Below are 15,105 nucleotides of genomic sequence, written 5' to 3' on the forward strand. Positions count from 1 at the left end.
CGGGGGAGGGGACGTGCACCACTGAGATAAAGGAAAGTTAGCCGTCAGTTGCCAAGGTGACGCTTCCCTGTCTTTTCCCCCAGCACCATGACAAATTTAAGTAATTCCCTAAATGAACTCAAAATCCTTGAGTTCAGAGTTCACCAGGCTAATGCTAATGTCATTTTGTATGTCCAGTTTTTATCCTCTATATTATGATTGTGGAAAAATGTTCATATATACTTTACATCATTCCTTTTATCCATCTTTTGATACTGATCTATACGTATAGAGGATAGAAATGGTATGGACCTAACAGAAGCAGAAGATATGAAGAAGAGGTGGCAAAAATACACAGAAGAACTATACAAAAAAGAGCTTCACAACCCAGATAATCATAATGGTGTGGTCACTCCCCTAGAGCCAGACCTCCTGGAATGAGAAGTCAAGTGGGCCTTAGGAAGCATCGCTACAAACAAAGCTAGTGGAGGTGATGGAATTCCAGTTGCGCTATTTCAAATCTTAAAAGATGATGCTGTGAAAGTGCTGCACTCAATATGCCAGCACATTTGGAAAACTCAGCAGTGGCCACAGGACTGGAAAAGGTCAGTTTTCATTCCAATCCCTAAGAAAGGCAATCCAATGAATGCTCAAACTATTGCACAATTGCACTCATTTCACACGCTAGCAAAGCAATGCTCAAAATTCTCCAAGCCAGGCTTCAACACTACGTGAACCGTGAACTTCCACATGTTCAAGCTGGTTTTAGAAAAGGCAGAGGAACCAGAGATCAAATTGCCAACATCCGTTGGATCATTGAAAAAGCAAGAGAGTTCCAGAAGAACATCAACTTCTGCTTTATTGACTATGCCAGAGCCTTTGACTGTGTGGCTCACAACAAACTGTGGAAAATTCTGAAAGAGATGGGAATCCCAGACCACCTGACCTGCCTCTTGAGAAATCTGTATACAGGTCAGAGAGCAACAGTTAGAACTGGACATGGAACAACAGACTGGTACCAAATGGGGAAGCGAGTATGTCAAGGCTGTATATTGTCACCCTGCTTATTTAACTTACATACAGAGTATATCATGAGAAACACTGGGCTAGATGAAGCACAAGCTGGAATCACGATTGCTGGGAGAAATATCAATAATCTCAGATATGCAGATGACACCACCCTTATGGCAGAAAGCAAAAAGAACTAAAGAGCCTTTTGATGCAAGTGAAAGAGAGTGAAAAAGTTGGCTTAAAGCTTAGCATTCAGAAAATGAAGATCATGGCATCCAGTCCCATCACTTCATGGCAAATAGATGGGGAAACAGTGGAAACAGTGAGAGACTGTATTTTGAGGGGCTCCAAAATCACTGCAAATGATGACTGCAGCCATGAAATTAAAAGATGCTTGCTCCTTGGAAGGGAAGTTATGACCAACCTAGAGAGCATATTGAAAAGCAGAGACATTACTTTGCCAACGAAGGTCCTTCTGTTGGACCTTTGGTCTAGTCAAGGCTATGGTTTTTTCAGTGGTCATGTATGGATGTGAGAGTTGGACTATAAAGAAAGCTAAGCACAGAAGAATTGATGCTTTTGAACTGTGGTGCTGGAGAAGACTCTTGAGAGTCCCTTGGACTGCAAGGAGATCCAACCAGTCCATCCTACAGGAGATCAGTCCTAGATGTTCATTGGAAGGACTGATGTTGAAGCTGAAACTCCAGTACTTTCGCCATCTGATGTGAAGAACTGACTCATTTGCTGGGAAGCTGACCCTGATGCTGGGAAAGATTGAAGGCTAGAAGAGAAGGGAACGACAGAGGATGAGCTTGTTGGATGGCATCATGGACTCAATGGACATGGGTTTGAGTAAACTCCGGGAGTTGGTGATGGACAGGGAGGCCTGGCATGCTCCAGTCCATGGGATCGCAAAGAGTCGGACACAACTAAGGAACTGAACTGAACTGAACTCTATATATTCAGTTGTTTATTTGATACCTCCCTTTGGATATTTTAAAGGCACCTTAAACTAATATGGCATAAACCAAACTTTTTCTCAGTAGCCAAGTTCTTCCTTCCTTCTGCCTCCCAAATCTAATCTTTCATCTTCTGCATCTTAACTTGGTTTTCAAATCTGTCATTCTCATAAAATCCCTCCTACCACTATCCAGGGTGGGTTACCATTATATCTTGCCTGAATTACTGCATTCTCTCTCCTATCTGGATCCTTATCTCCAACTTGGAGAAGGCAATGGCACCCCACTCCAGTACTCTTGCCTGGAAAATCCCATGGACAGAGGAGCCTGGTGGGCTGCAGTCCATGGGGTCGCCTAAGAGTCGGACACGACTGAGCGACTTCACTTTCACATCTCACTTTCATGCATTGGAGAAGGAAATGGCAACCCACTCCGGTGTTCTTGCCTGGAGAATCCCAGGGACAGGGGAGCCTGGTGGGCTGCCATCTATGGGGTCGCACAGAGTCGGACACAACTGAAGTGACTTAGCAGTATCTCCAACTTGGCCCACTTCCAACTATTACCAGAATGATGATTCAAAAGTCACTTTCTTATAATCATAGAATACTTTTTTATTATCTCTATAATAAAGCCCAAAGTTTTTTTTTTTTTTTTTTTACATAGTCTAGAAAATCTTCTTGAACTGGTCCTTACCTGTTTTTTCAGATGCATCTTACACATTCTTCACTCCTTGTGGATCCCTCCTTAGATTCTTCTGTCCAGCCGTACTGAACAACTTCCATTTTCTCAAACGTTGTTCTCTGTGTTTTCTGAACCTTCAAATGGGACTCTCTTCCTGCCTCTCGCTCCACTAGCTTCTATGCATCCCTCTGTACGCAGCTTGCACATCATTAGGTAACTTTCCTTGACTCGTCTTGGTCCAGATTAGATGCCCATGCCTGTGTTCCTGTAACACCACGTTCTGTCTCTTTGTTGCACTTACTACGCTTGATTGCATGTCTTGTTTTATCGTTTGGCTGCCCTCTGGACTAAGCTCTGTGATGATGCAGACTATGAGTCTTTATCACGCTTCTCTTTCCAGGATGCAGCCAGTGCTTCGAAATGCTTAATTCACGTTTGTTGAAAGTATGGTTGACAGGTGACGTTTTACATTTGACTCAGTGAACACTGAATCTCTCTGAAGGCACATATTGTATACTCTTAGCCAAGAAACCTGACTAAAATGACTTTAAAAGTCAACTGAAATGGTTTTCAGTTTTCAAATTACCTTAACTGGTGTTGCAAAGTCAGACAAGGCATATACCCTTCATAGAAAGGCACACTTGTCTACCTGGGAGATAAATTGGGAGATTTTTATGTGTAAGTTGCATAGATTGTTCATGCTGTGCTATTAATATCAGTGATTCCTGAGTCTATTACTTTTTAAAGGGAATGGAACAAATCATCACTTCTAACCTGTACATTTGCTCTTCTTCCGATATTTGTCTTGATTGAGAACAGGTCTATTCTGGCTGGCCCTCAGGATAGAAACCTGGAAATTATTCCAACCTCTCTCTTCACCCTTGTTCCTCAAAAGCAGTTCATTCCCAGTTGCTGCCTGTTATCTTCTAACAGATCTGTACTCTCTTTCTCTTTGTTTTTAATTCCTTAGGCCTCTGGTCTAGACTTCTAAAATAGCCTCCTCTGCCCCTTGCTACCTTTTAATCTGCCTCAGAAATGATCTTTATACAAGTTTGGCCCATGCGTTTGTTTCTGGTTTAGGTCCTTCACAAGGTAAACTCTCCAGCTCTTTGATCATCATGCTTTGCCCCTGCATTTTTCTGCAGTTTAATCTTTTTCCGTTGTTCCCATCTTACATGACACAGGCCAGTAATATCTGAATCCTTATAGTTGCCTAAAGTCACCATACTGTTTCAAGTCACTGTGCCTTTGTGTAGAATCTCTTTCGGGAAGCAGATCCTGAGTTCCTTTGCATTCCTCAGCCAAGAAGTAGAATTAATCATTATCCCCATACTTGAAACATTTACTTACATTGTATTAATTAATTGACTTACACAGTGTGCTGTTAAACTCTGAACTTGTAGAAGTTAGGAACACTCTTTTTGTGTATCTTTTTTGGAATGCTTCATACAATGTCTTTAGTTTCCTGGGGCTGCCTAGCAAAGTACCACAAACTGGATGGCATTAAAAAAAACACATTTATTGTCCCGCAGTTCTGGAGGCTAGAAGTCCTAAATCGAGATGCTGGCAGGACCATGTTCTTTTTGAAAACTGCAGGGAATCTTTCCTCTTCCAGCTTCTCTCTGGTGGTTTGCTGGCGGTTTTTGGTGTTCCTTGGCGTGCTGCTGTGGAACACCAGTCTCTGCCTTGACTGTCACATGGCTTTCTCCGTAGGTATCTGTCTTCTTATAAGGACACCAGTCATGTTGGATTAGGGCCTTACCCTACCTCTCTATGACCTCATCGAAACTTAACTGTCTACATCTGCAATGACCCTGTTTCCAAGAAAGATGATTCTGAGGTAGTGGGAGTTAGGACTAAAATATATATTTAGAGGGGATACAACTTACTCCAGTTTAGCTTGTAAGTATTCAGTAGATATGTACTGAATTGAAATATAAATATATGTTATACAGTCATGATATATAATTAAAATATTTTTAGTGTGATTTTCAAAATTACTATGTACAAAGTATCTTTTACATTTATCTATTTCAAAAAATTACATAATAGTTACATGGTACTTGTGACATTTAAAAATTAATAAATATACTATATTAAAAGTAAAAGCAAGTATTATATTCTTTGAATTCTTTATTTTTAAGTCCACTTTTAATGTCTGTACTAATTTATATAATTTACATGTAAAAGTTTTGAAACAATAGATGTATTTTAAATTTGGAAAGCACATTGTAGGCCTCAATAGCAGTAAATACCCTGTCTATATCCTTTTTTTTTTTTTTGTCTATATCCTTTACTCTGTTTTTTTTAAGTTGTACCTCCTTTCTGCACACTATTTTACATTAATGTTGTAGCTTTTTTCTTCATATTTTTTTTTTTTTTGGAAAATCTGTTGAGTAGTTTTCCATATTTAACCTATATAATAAATTGTATTCTTTAATGGGAATATGGAGAAATTAAGCTTATGTGATCTACTTCTTAGGTTCTAAGAGTCCTAGTTAGTGGGCAAGTAAAATAGAAAGCTATGTCATCCTCAGTAAATAAGAAAACACAGGGTAACCTTATTTCTGTTTTTTTGTTTTTAAACAGCCAGTACTTCCCATTTTTTGTTTTATTTTCTTTTGTTTCTGGGTTTTTAAGTCACTGATCTGTTAGTTTAGTGAGACATCATCAGCTTTTTAGACCATACCCAAGTTTCCTTTGCACTGAATGTTACTCAGGGGAACTCTTGAAAGAAGTAACTATGTTAAGTGTGTTTAAGTTTAATGGATCTCCTCTCCATCCCTGATAAGGCCTAATAGTTACATTCCATTAACAATTGATGTAGTAAAATTTATTAGAATTTTTTTATGGCTAGTGCTTTTTGCATCCAAAGAAACTTTTGCCTACTCCAAGTTTACAAAGATAGTCTATGATTTCTTCTCAGAGTTTTCTAGTTTTAGGTTTTAGATTTAGATCTCTGATCCATTTTGAGTTGATTTTTATGTGTAGTGTAACTGAAGGTTGATTTTTTTTTTTAATTGATATCCAATTGATCTAGCACCATTTGTTGGAAAGATTTTCCTTTCCTATTGAATTATCTTTACAGTTTTGTCAAAAATCAGTTGACCAAATATGTGTGGGTCTGTTTTTAGATGCTTACTCAGTTCCATTGATGTACATGTCTTTTCTTTTGTCGGTACCCCCATGATCTTGATTAAAAATCTTGGAAATCATTTTAAGTCTTGAAATCAGGTAGGGTTAGTCTTCCAACTTTATTCTTATTTTAGAATTTTGCTTGTCCTAAGTTATTTGTATTTCCATATGAATTTTATGTGATAGAATTTTCATTGGGATTCCATTGAGTGTATAAATCAGTTCAGGATTGAATTGATCCTGAATTGAATCCTGAATTGATTGATCTTGAATTGATCCTAGGAATATTGAATCCTCCCAATCTACAAACATGGTATATATCTCTATTTATTTGGGTCATGTTTAATTTCTCTCATTAGCATTTTGTAGTTTTCAGTATAGAAGTCTTGGATTTATTCCTAAGTATTTAATATACTGGCTTCCCAGGTGGCTCACTGGTAAAGAATCTGCCTGCAACACAGGAGACTCAGGTTCAGTCCCTGGGTTGGGAAGATCCCCCAGAGAAGGAAATGGCAACCTACTCCAGTATTCTTGCCTGAGCAATCCCATGGATGGAGGCGCTGGTAGACTACAGTTAATGGAGTTGCATTAGTTGGACTTACTGACTAGTGACTTAGCAGCTAAACTACCACCACGTTTAATGGTATTAAAATAACAAATCCTTTGAAAGGTTCACTACCTCTTAAAGAGAGAGACTGCAACAACTGTGGGGCGATTGTTATAACCAAAGTCAGGTGAAAGCCAACTAGATATTCACAGTATTTGACTGGTAGCCCACTTTGTCAGGTTTTGGAAAAGTGACATCATTTTTTATACCTTTTTTTTTTCCTACAGAAAACTTTGTTCAAACTTTTGAAAAAAATATTTTCATGAGTCTTCTTTATACCTAGTGCTGGTTTAAGTTATTTTTTATCGTAATGTTACTTAAGTATGTTTATACATAAAATGCATGCTTATAGTTCTGATAAAGCTATAAATCAGAAAAGATATACAAATTCAACTAAGTAAAACTATAAAACCAACATAGGCTCAAGTTCACAACATTAATGTGCTAGAGGACTAGACTTGAGATAGTATTTTTCTACTGTTATATTGCTGGAAGCAGTATAGTATATTAATTAAGAGCACGGGCTCTAGAGTTAAGACCGAAGTTCAGATTTTGGCTCTACCATTATTTTTCCCAAGATGATAAGTTACCTAACTTATTAGGATTTTTGATAGAATTAGAATTATTAACATGTCAAGTCCTAGAGTAGTGCCTGGCAATCAATAATTGCTCAATAAATATTAACTGTAACAATTGTTTTATATTGTCATTCTGAAACCTAATGATTAATGTTAGGTTTGATGGTAGTAAGTCTGATTCTATGTTTAATATGTTTCTGATTTTGGCTTTAACGATATGAATACTAACACATAGAATGTCTGCTTACTTAGGTTAACATACGGTGTGGTGATAATAACTTTATAGCTTTGCTGATTTAGGATAATCAGATCTCATACTCAACTTAGACTCTGCTAGGCAGGCCTCCTTGAGGTTCAATTTTTTTTTTAATTTAATTTAATTTTTAAACTGTACATAATTGTATTAGTTTTGCCAAATATCAAAATGAATCCGCCACCGGTATACATGTGTTTCCCATCCTGAACCCTCCTCCCTCTTCCCTCCCCATACCATCCCTCTGGGTCATCCCAGTGCACTAGCCCCAAGCATCCAGTATCGTGCATCGAACCTGGACTGGCATCTCGTTTCATACATGATATTTTTAATGAGGTGTCCCATAATCTGTAACATTGAGTGTCTAATCCAATCATCATCCATATACAATTTGGGAAAATCTTTCCTGAAGTTATTTTGAATTCTTGAAAATACAGAAAAAGCATTATTTTTCAGCATAGAGCTTGTCATCAAACTGCTGAAGGAAATCAGCATATTCTAGAAACTATAGTTCATCCTTGAACTGCTTCTGGGTTAATCTGTGTATAATTTATAGTAGGAGCTCCATATCTCTGGTTCCTCAACAACCACGGATTCAATCAACTGTTGACTGTGTAGTACCGTGGTACTACTTACTATTGAAAACTACCAGTGTACAGGTACACCTGCACAGTTCAAATCCACATTGTTCAAGAGCTGGCTGTACCTATTCTCAGTAGTTTGAAAATACCTTGATTGCCTTATTTTTGATTCTCTTTTGTATAAACTTAGAATATATTGTAGTATATTGATAGCTATTCCTTGTCAGTTTAGACTCAGTTCATTTAAGTACCTTAAATATTAGCTAATTATGTTCTCATAACTACCAGTTAACATTGGTTGCCTGGTTAAATTATATTAATAGTAATACTGGAAAAATATTTTCATTTTATGGTACTTAAGAAAAGTTTAAGAGCCTCTTCATGAGATTGCAAGTGAGTTTCAGAATGTAATAAAAATGACTTATTATTACTACCTGTTCTTCTTAAAGTTGATGATTATTATAGAATTAAGTGGCTAAGCTTTTAATAAAATATAAAATTTTATCCACTTTGCCTTTTAATTATAACTTTTTTCTGGCCGTGGGTCTTTAGCAAACATACTATTTTACTTCTGTATGGTAACTTTTACCTGGACCAATAAGTACTTTTGACTTCCACAGGCATATACAGTTTTGTATTTTGATTCTGCCACATTTTTACAGTTTGAACAGTTATCATTTAAATTCTGTGCCATAATATATATGATTTTTTCCTATGAGCATGCCTATCATTTACTTCTTTTCTCATTAGCCTGTGACATTTAAAGAGGTGTATTACTTCACCATCACATATGCCATTTCAGTTCGGTTCAGTCACTCAGTTATATCCAACCCTTCGCAACCCCATGGACTGCAGCACACCAGGCATCCCTGTCCATCACCAACTCCCGGACCTTGCTCAGACTCACATCCATCGAGTCAGTGATGCCATCCAGCCATCTCATCCTCTGTCGTCCTTCTCCTCCTGCCTTCAGTCTTTCTCAGCATCAGGGTCTTTCTCTAATGAGTCAGGTCTTTGTATCAGGTGACCAAAGTATTTCGGCATCAGTCCTTCCAATATGCCATTTTCCTGATGTCAGATCATAATACTTTTCATTTGGCAATTAATAATGCAGAAAAGTAGTTTTGTATTTATATCTGGTAAAAATACATCATGAACAGGTTTCCCAACAAATGAAAGTTGAATGATGTCACTTTCGGTGATTATGGACACTAATGTGAGTATACATACAAAGGCAGAGCAGAACTGAAATTACAAGGCAATACTTAGATATAAGATTTAGATGATGCATAATATGCTTATATTAATTGTATTATGATAAAAATGAAAAGGGTTAACATTACGACATAGAATCGTAGCCCTCCCAAGGCTCATTTGTTGGATCCAGCCTGAGGAACGATTGTCCTAGAGCATAGTGCAAAGAAAAAGAAGGATTCTGCTGTAAGGTTTCTAAAACCAGACGTGAATGTTCTTTTTTTGTGTTAGCAGTTGCGTTTAGCTTTGTATAATCAAATACTCAGTGGCAGTGACTTAAGCTAGATCAGGGTTTAATCTTTCCCCTTATGTAACAAGGAATCTTAGGCAGTTCAGAGCTGATGCAGCGGCTCCATCATATTACCAAGCTCCTCTGGCTATTCTTTCCCATCCTTAAGTCCTTAATTCCTGTTCCTGAGATGACCTCTAGGGGTCCAGCCATCATGTCCTTGTTCCCAGCAGGAAGAAAGGAAAGGACAAAGGGAGAAAGGCAAAAACTGGACAAGTCTATATTTCTGAGGGCTTTGGCAGAAGCCCCACCCAGTGACTTCCGCTTGCGTATCATTGGCTATAACTGTGTCATATGATATTTTCCATATCAAAGGAAGCTGGGAAATATGTTTTAGGTGAGCATATTGCTGCCCCAACAGACTGGGACTCTGTAATAAATAAGAGAGAATGGATACTGGGTAGGCAAATAGAAGTCTCTGCCACACTAACTAAAAGCAGGTATGTTAAGAAAGTTCAAAAAACAAATACCAACGCCTCCCCCAGTCTTTCTCTTTTATCTGCATTTCTACTTTAAAGTTATATGAAAGGAATATGAATGAAATAAGATCCTAAATTGCTAGATCATGAAAGAAACATGAAGATCATAGTCCTGTCATTTTAGACTTAGAGATAATTAGTGAATTATTAGAGGCCAAAGACGTAAGTTCTAGAAGGAAAATCTGAAGTTCTTGACTCCCACACCAGTCCCTGGTCTTTTGATCTGTTGTGTCTGTGTGCTCAAACACTCAGTTGTGTCCGACTCTTTGCAACCCCGTGGACTGTAGCCCGCCAGGCTCCTCTGTCCAAGGGATTCTCCCAGCAAGAACGCCAGAATGGTTGCCATTTCCTCCTCCAGGGGATCTTCCCAGTTTGTGCTGCTTCATAAAATCTGGTTGTTCATGTATTACTCTCCTACATACACAAGACAGCTTGTTTCTGTTTACACCCTTGGGGAGAAAGTCCTCTTATCCCTTAAATGATTACAATAAAAGTCATAGGGAATTTCATGTTTCTTATTTGAGGGTCTTATATGTTGGTTTGTTAGTGTGGATGGTTCTTCCAGTATTTATATATTTATGCATTCACTCTTCATTTATATATTCAACATGTACAATAGATTATGAGATTTCAAGCACAACTGTATCTTATTAGTTTCTGTATCCCTAAGTAGGTCCTCATTGATGAATGAAAAATTGTGTCATAGTCCCTGTCCTCAGGTAATCCTTAGGCAAGTCTGGGAGATGGATAAGAAAGTCAGTGATAATGGTACAGTAAAGGCCAGGTTCTTTGAGATGATGGAAGTACAGGAAGAGAATCTAAAATCTCTGAGGTGCAAAGAGGATCTAGAATGACTTCAACAGAAGGTGGTCCTGAGGTCATCCCTGAATGGGTTTTCCAGGTAAAGAAAGAAGGCGGCTGCATATCAAGGCAAAGAAAGTTTTTAGCGGCCCAGGGCCAGTGAGAAACTGTGTTTAGGGAGGAGGAGGCCACAAGAAATGTGAGAGAAGGCCGTAGTAGAAAATGAGGCTTGGGACGTTGACTGTGGCCATGGCTGTATTAGAGAGGTTGTAGCACACATTATGAAATGTGTTAAAGGGTTTAAATTTACCAGACTCTGCTGATGGTGTGCCATGGAGCAGGGCAGAGAATAGAGGCTCAAATGCACCCTTCCGTGTGGTCACATGGCATTGCAGTTGGACCATGGCACCTTAGTACAGAGCCCACTGCCAGCGAGGTGCCTCTTGTTACTCCAGCTGCAGATGACCAGGGAACACACATCAAGATCCTTGTTCCTTCTCGCTAGTTCTTCCCAGGGTCTTCCTTTTGGCAGAGCCTTGTTAGACGTTTCCAATCGCACACAGATTCCGTCTGTACCTTTTTTCACTTTTTTTGCCTGTTATGTTGTCCACTCTTACCCAGTCAAGGACCCGTAACAAGTATTCTTTTTGACCTCTGTCCAATAAAGAATGATTTATTTCTATTTGGTAGTTGGTTATATACCAGCTTGTGTGTATAGGAACCTAAGATGGTAAAATAGACCGGATGAATCTTTTTAACCTGAATTGTGAGGTAAAGGCAGTGTTTCAGGAATTTCAGACAGCAAGAAGATGGGAAGCCTGCTCCTAAGACTTGGTTAGGGTCTGGCACCCGGCCTACCCATCCCTGCTTCTGGTCTGCAGCCTGCCCGCGCCCCATCCCAGCAGGGGCCTCTAGTGGCTCTCCTTTCAGTCTGTTTTCTCTTCTCTGTTAAAAGATTTTTCTTCCCCACATCTGATTTAGCCCCACATTTTCTTAATGGACTCCCAGTAATGTCATTTGTTTTCTGGTATCCAGCAGAAAACAGCCAGACTTCCCTTCTCTCCCATCCATCCTAGAATGAATCTGAGCCTTTGTTGACTCTTCCTCTAGTAATGAAGTTTATGGTGGTAGAAGGTGAAAGGGGAAGTTCATCCTCCTGGTTAATTGAACCTGTCTCTCTGTAAAGAGAAATGTGCTATGAAAGTAAAATGTGCTATGAGAAAGTTCACCTCTATTTTATTGCTTGTTTTTTTTTTCACTTTTTTTTCTTATGTAGACATTATATTAATAATAGTAAAGGAAATAACAGAAAATTCTCAAATCTCACAGCCAGAAACCATAAACTGTTTTTACTTTTCCCCTACATTCTCTTCCAGTCTCTGCCCATATACGTGATATTAACTGTTACTTTTATTGTGTGCCACCTAATCATAGTTCAAGGAAATTGAAGTGATTGAGATCTGGGAATATATTGGGTAATAATGGCTTCTTATTTTGATTATTTCCTTTTAGGAAAGACACTGCTGATCCTGTAACATGGAGGATTGCCTTCATACCTCATCTGAGAATCTATCCAAATTGGTCAGCTGGGCCCACAGCCATGGGACCATTTGCAGCCTCATTCCAAACCTGAAACATTTACTTTCAGAAGGTTCCCATGGGAACCTGACAGCAATGTGGGGCTGTAGTGCAGGCCACGCTTATCACTGGCCACTGACAGCTACTTGCAGAGCTGGCTCCCAGGAAAGGGTCTGTTTCCAGGATAACAGAAGTTTTAACTCTGATAGTCCAAGTATAATTGGTGTGCCCTCTGAGACTCAAACTAGCCCCGTTGAAAGGTACCCTGGGAGACCAGTGAAAACGAAGCTAGACTGTAATCGGACCAGAGACTCTTGTGACTTCTCTTATTGCAGTGAGCCCTCTGAACTGGATGAAGCTGTTGAAGAGTATGAAGATGAAAACACTCTGTTTGACATGGTTTGTGAGTCTTCTGTTACTGATGAAGATAGTGACTTTGAACCCCAACCGCAGAGGCCTCAAAGCATTGCGCGAAAAAGGCCTGGAATAGTACCATCTTCTCTTCATTCGAGCTCCCAAACTCAAATGATTGATGAATGCAGCAGTGATGTCATCATTAAGAAGATCAAACAAGAGATTCCTGAAGATTACTATATTGTGGCAAATGCAGAGCTGACTGGAGGGGTAGATGGACCAGCCCTGTCATTGACACAGATGGCAAAACCTAAGTCTCAGACTCATGCTGGTCCCTCCTTAGGGTCTGCTAAGCTGATTTCCCACGTAACATCTGCCATCAGCTCAGAGCTAGACCCACATGGTGTGTCCGCATCCCCCTCTGTGATGTCTAGACCAGTAGTCCAGAAGACCACCAGGGTATCTCTGGCTTCACCTAACAGAGGACCCCCTAGTTCCCATGGCACCAGCCAGCACGTGGCCATGCAGATGCCCGTGAGCACATCCCATCCTAACAAACAGATCAGCATCCCTTTGTCTGCCCTGCAGCTGCCAGGACAGGATGAACAAGTTGCTTCCGAAGAGTTCCTGTCCCATCTGCCCAGCCAGGTCTCCTCCTGTGAGGTGGCCCTTTCTCCCTCAGTTAACACAGAGCCAGAAGTGAGCTCCAGTCAGCAGCAGCCCCCAGTCGCTCCAACCATAACCACCGAGGCCACGGCACAGTGCATACCAGGTATGGCGCGTGAGGTGACAGAGTCCCTCGTTCACGTACATCAGAGACTTGTGCGCCGTCAGCACTCCTAAAACCTTTGGCCCAATTTGCTAGAATTTGGGCCTTTGTTATTCTCAGAAAGATAGAAATAATGAAATATAATATACTCAGGTGATATAAAAAGGAAATTCATCATCCAGTCGATGTACCTCAGGGCTGAGAGGACAGCTGTAGGATTGTGCTGTTGATATCACATGGCTAGATTTAAGGTTTATATCTGATCTGAAGCTGAATTTTTATATAGTAAAATGATTTTTGAAAGCTTTGCTCTCCTATCAGTATCAAGGTATTTGGTTACAGTTTTGAAGCCAAAATGATGTTGGGTTAGGCATATAACGAAAATAAACCTAATAATTTTTTTGCCACTATTATTTATAGGAACCAATTTAGCACTTTATTCATTTTAGTGGTGTGGCAATTTAAGACAGGTTTTTAAAAATAAAAACAAAACAAAACACCCAAATGTATCTGGAAGTAGTTTATCTTTTTTCTCAAAATATATAATAATCAGATAACTTGCATTTCTGAAATACATGGATCTACCTAGACTGGATTGAGAGGAGAAGAAAATAGTTACATGAGGCCCCTGTCTGTAATTCTAACATTCTAAACATTCTGTAATTCTAGCATTCAGTATTTATTTTATCTGAGCTGTTGTTATATAGAAGGGGTTTGAGTGTCATGCTTTTGGGTTCATGATTCAAATCTGATAGGCCAGAAGCGGAAACATGGAAGGGATGAACAGACACGCAGAGTACAATGGAGAAAGCAGACGTTCGTGGCACATTTTGGTTTCATATTAGTTCTTCTCATCAAGTCGTGTATTTCAGGAAAAGCTTCTGGAAGCCGAGAACCTATGCTTTTACCCTCTGACTTCCTGAAATGACATTGCTTTGCAAACATGCTTTCCCCATTTTAGTGTCAGCCTTAAGATTCCAAAAGGAAATCTTCAATTTATGATTTCCAAATATAATCTTGATATTAATAATAAAATATACAATGAAAATACTCATATCTGATTCAGAATTATGGTTTTCAGTTTATTCATCTTTCTTTTCAAAAGAACAGCTTTATTGAGATAAAATTCATGTATCTTAAAATAACTCTTTTAAAGTTTTACAATTTGGTGTTTTCTGGTGTACTCACAGAGTTGTGTAACTGTCGCAACTGTCTAATTTTGGAATATTTTCATCATCCCAGAAAGAAACCCCATACCCATTAGCAGTCATTTTTTCCCCTTGTCACAGCCCCTGTCAACTGCTAATCTACTTCTGTCTCTATAGATCTGCCTGTCGTGCACATTTCATGTAAATGGATTCTTATTTTATGGCCTTTCGTGACAGCCTTCTTGTACTACTTAGCATACTTTTTTTAAGGTTAATCTATGTGGTCGTGTCCTCGAGCATTATTTTCCATTTCATTATCAAATAATATTTCATTGTATGGATAGACCACATTTTGTTTTTCCTTCATCAACTGAGGGACACTTAAGTGGTCTCCAGTCTTTGGCTGTGGTAAATATTGCTGCTAATGTCATCTATGTACATGTTTCTTTTTTTTTTTTTTATGTACATGTTTCTGTGTGGACCTACGGACACGACTGAGCGACTGCACTGAACTGACATTTTCATTTCTGTTGGGCAGCTGTCTAGAAGTGGAGTCTCTGGTCATATGGTAGCTCCGTTTAACGTATTGAGGAGCTGCCACACTGTGTTCCAGAGCATCTTCACCATTTTACAGTCTCACCAACAATTT

The 15,105-nt window shown here is 39.1% G+C and overlaps 1 protein-coding gene across 5 annotated transcripts in view; it reads left to right on the top strand.

The window, feature by feature from the left end:
* The window catches only part of KIAA1958 (KIAA1958 ortholog), a 133,172-nt gene that overhangs the window by 46,668 nt on the left and 71,399 nt on the right, over positions 1–15,105 (top strand). For all 5 annotated transcript variants that reach the window (XR_009738217.1, XM_061426512.1, XM_061426510.1 and 2 more), the window contains exon 2: positions 12,120–13,311. Coding sequence is in view for 4 of the 5 variants with exons in the window: in XM_061426512.1 (XP_061282496.1) it covers positions 12,144–13,311 (1,168 nt within the window). In the remaining variant the exon portion in view is untranslated. The remainder of the gene's footprint in view (positions 1–12,119; positions 13,312–15,105) is intronic.

Source organism: Bos javanicus, chromosome 8, assembly GCF_032452875.1.
Source record: "Bos javanicus breed banteng chromosome 8, ARS-OSU_banteng_1.0, whole genome shotgun sequence".
NCBI classification, from domain to species: Eukaryota; Metazoa; Chordata; class Mammalia; order Artiodactyla; family Bovidae; genus Bos; species Bos javanicus.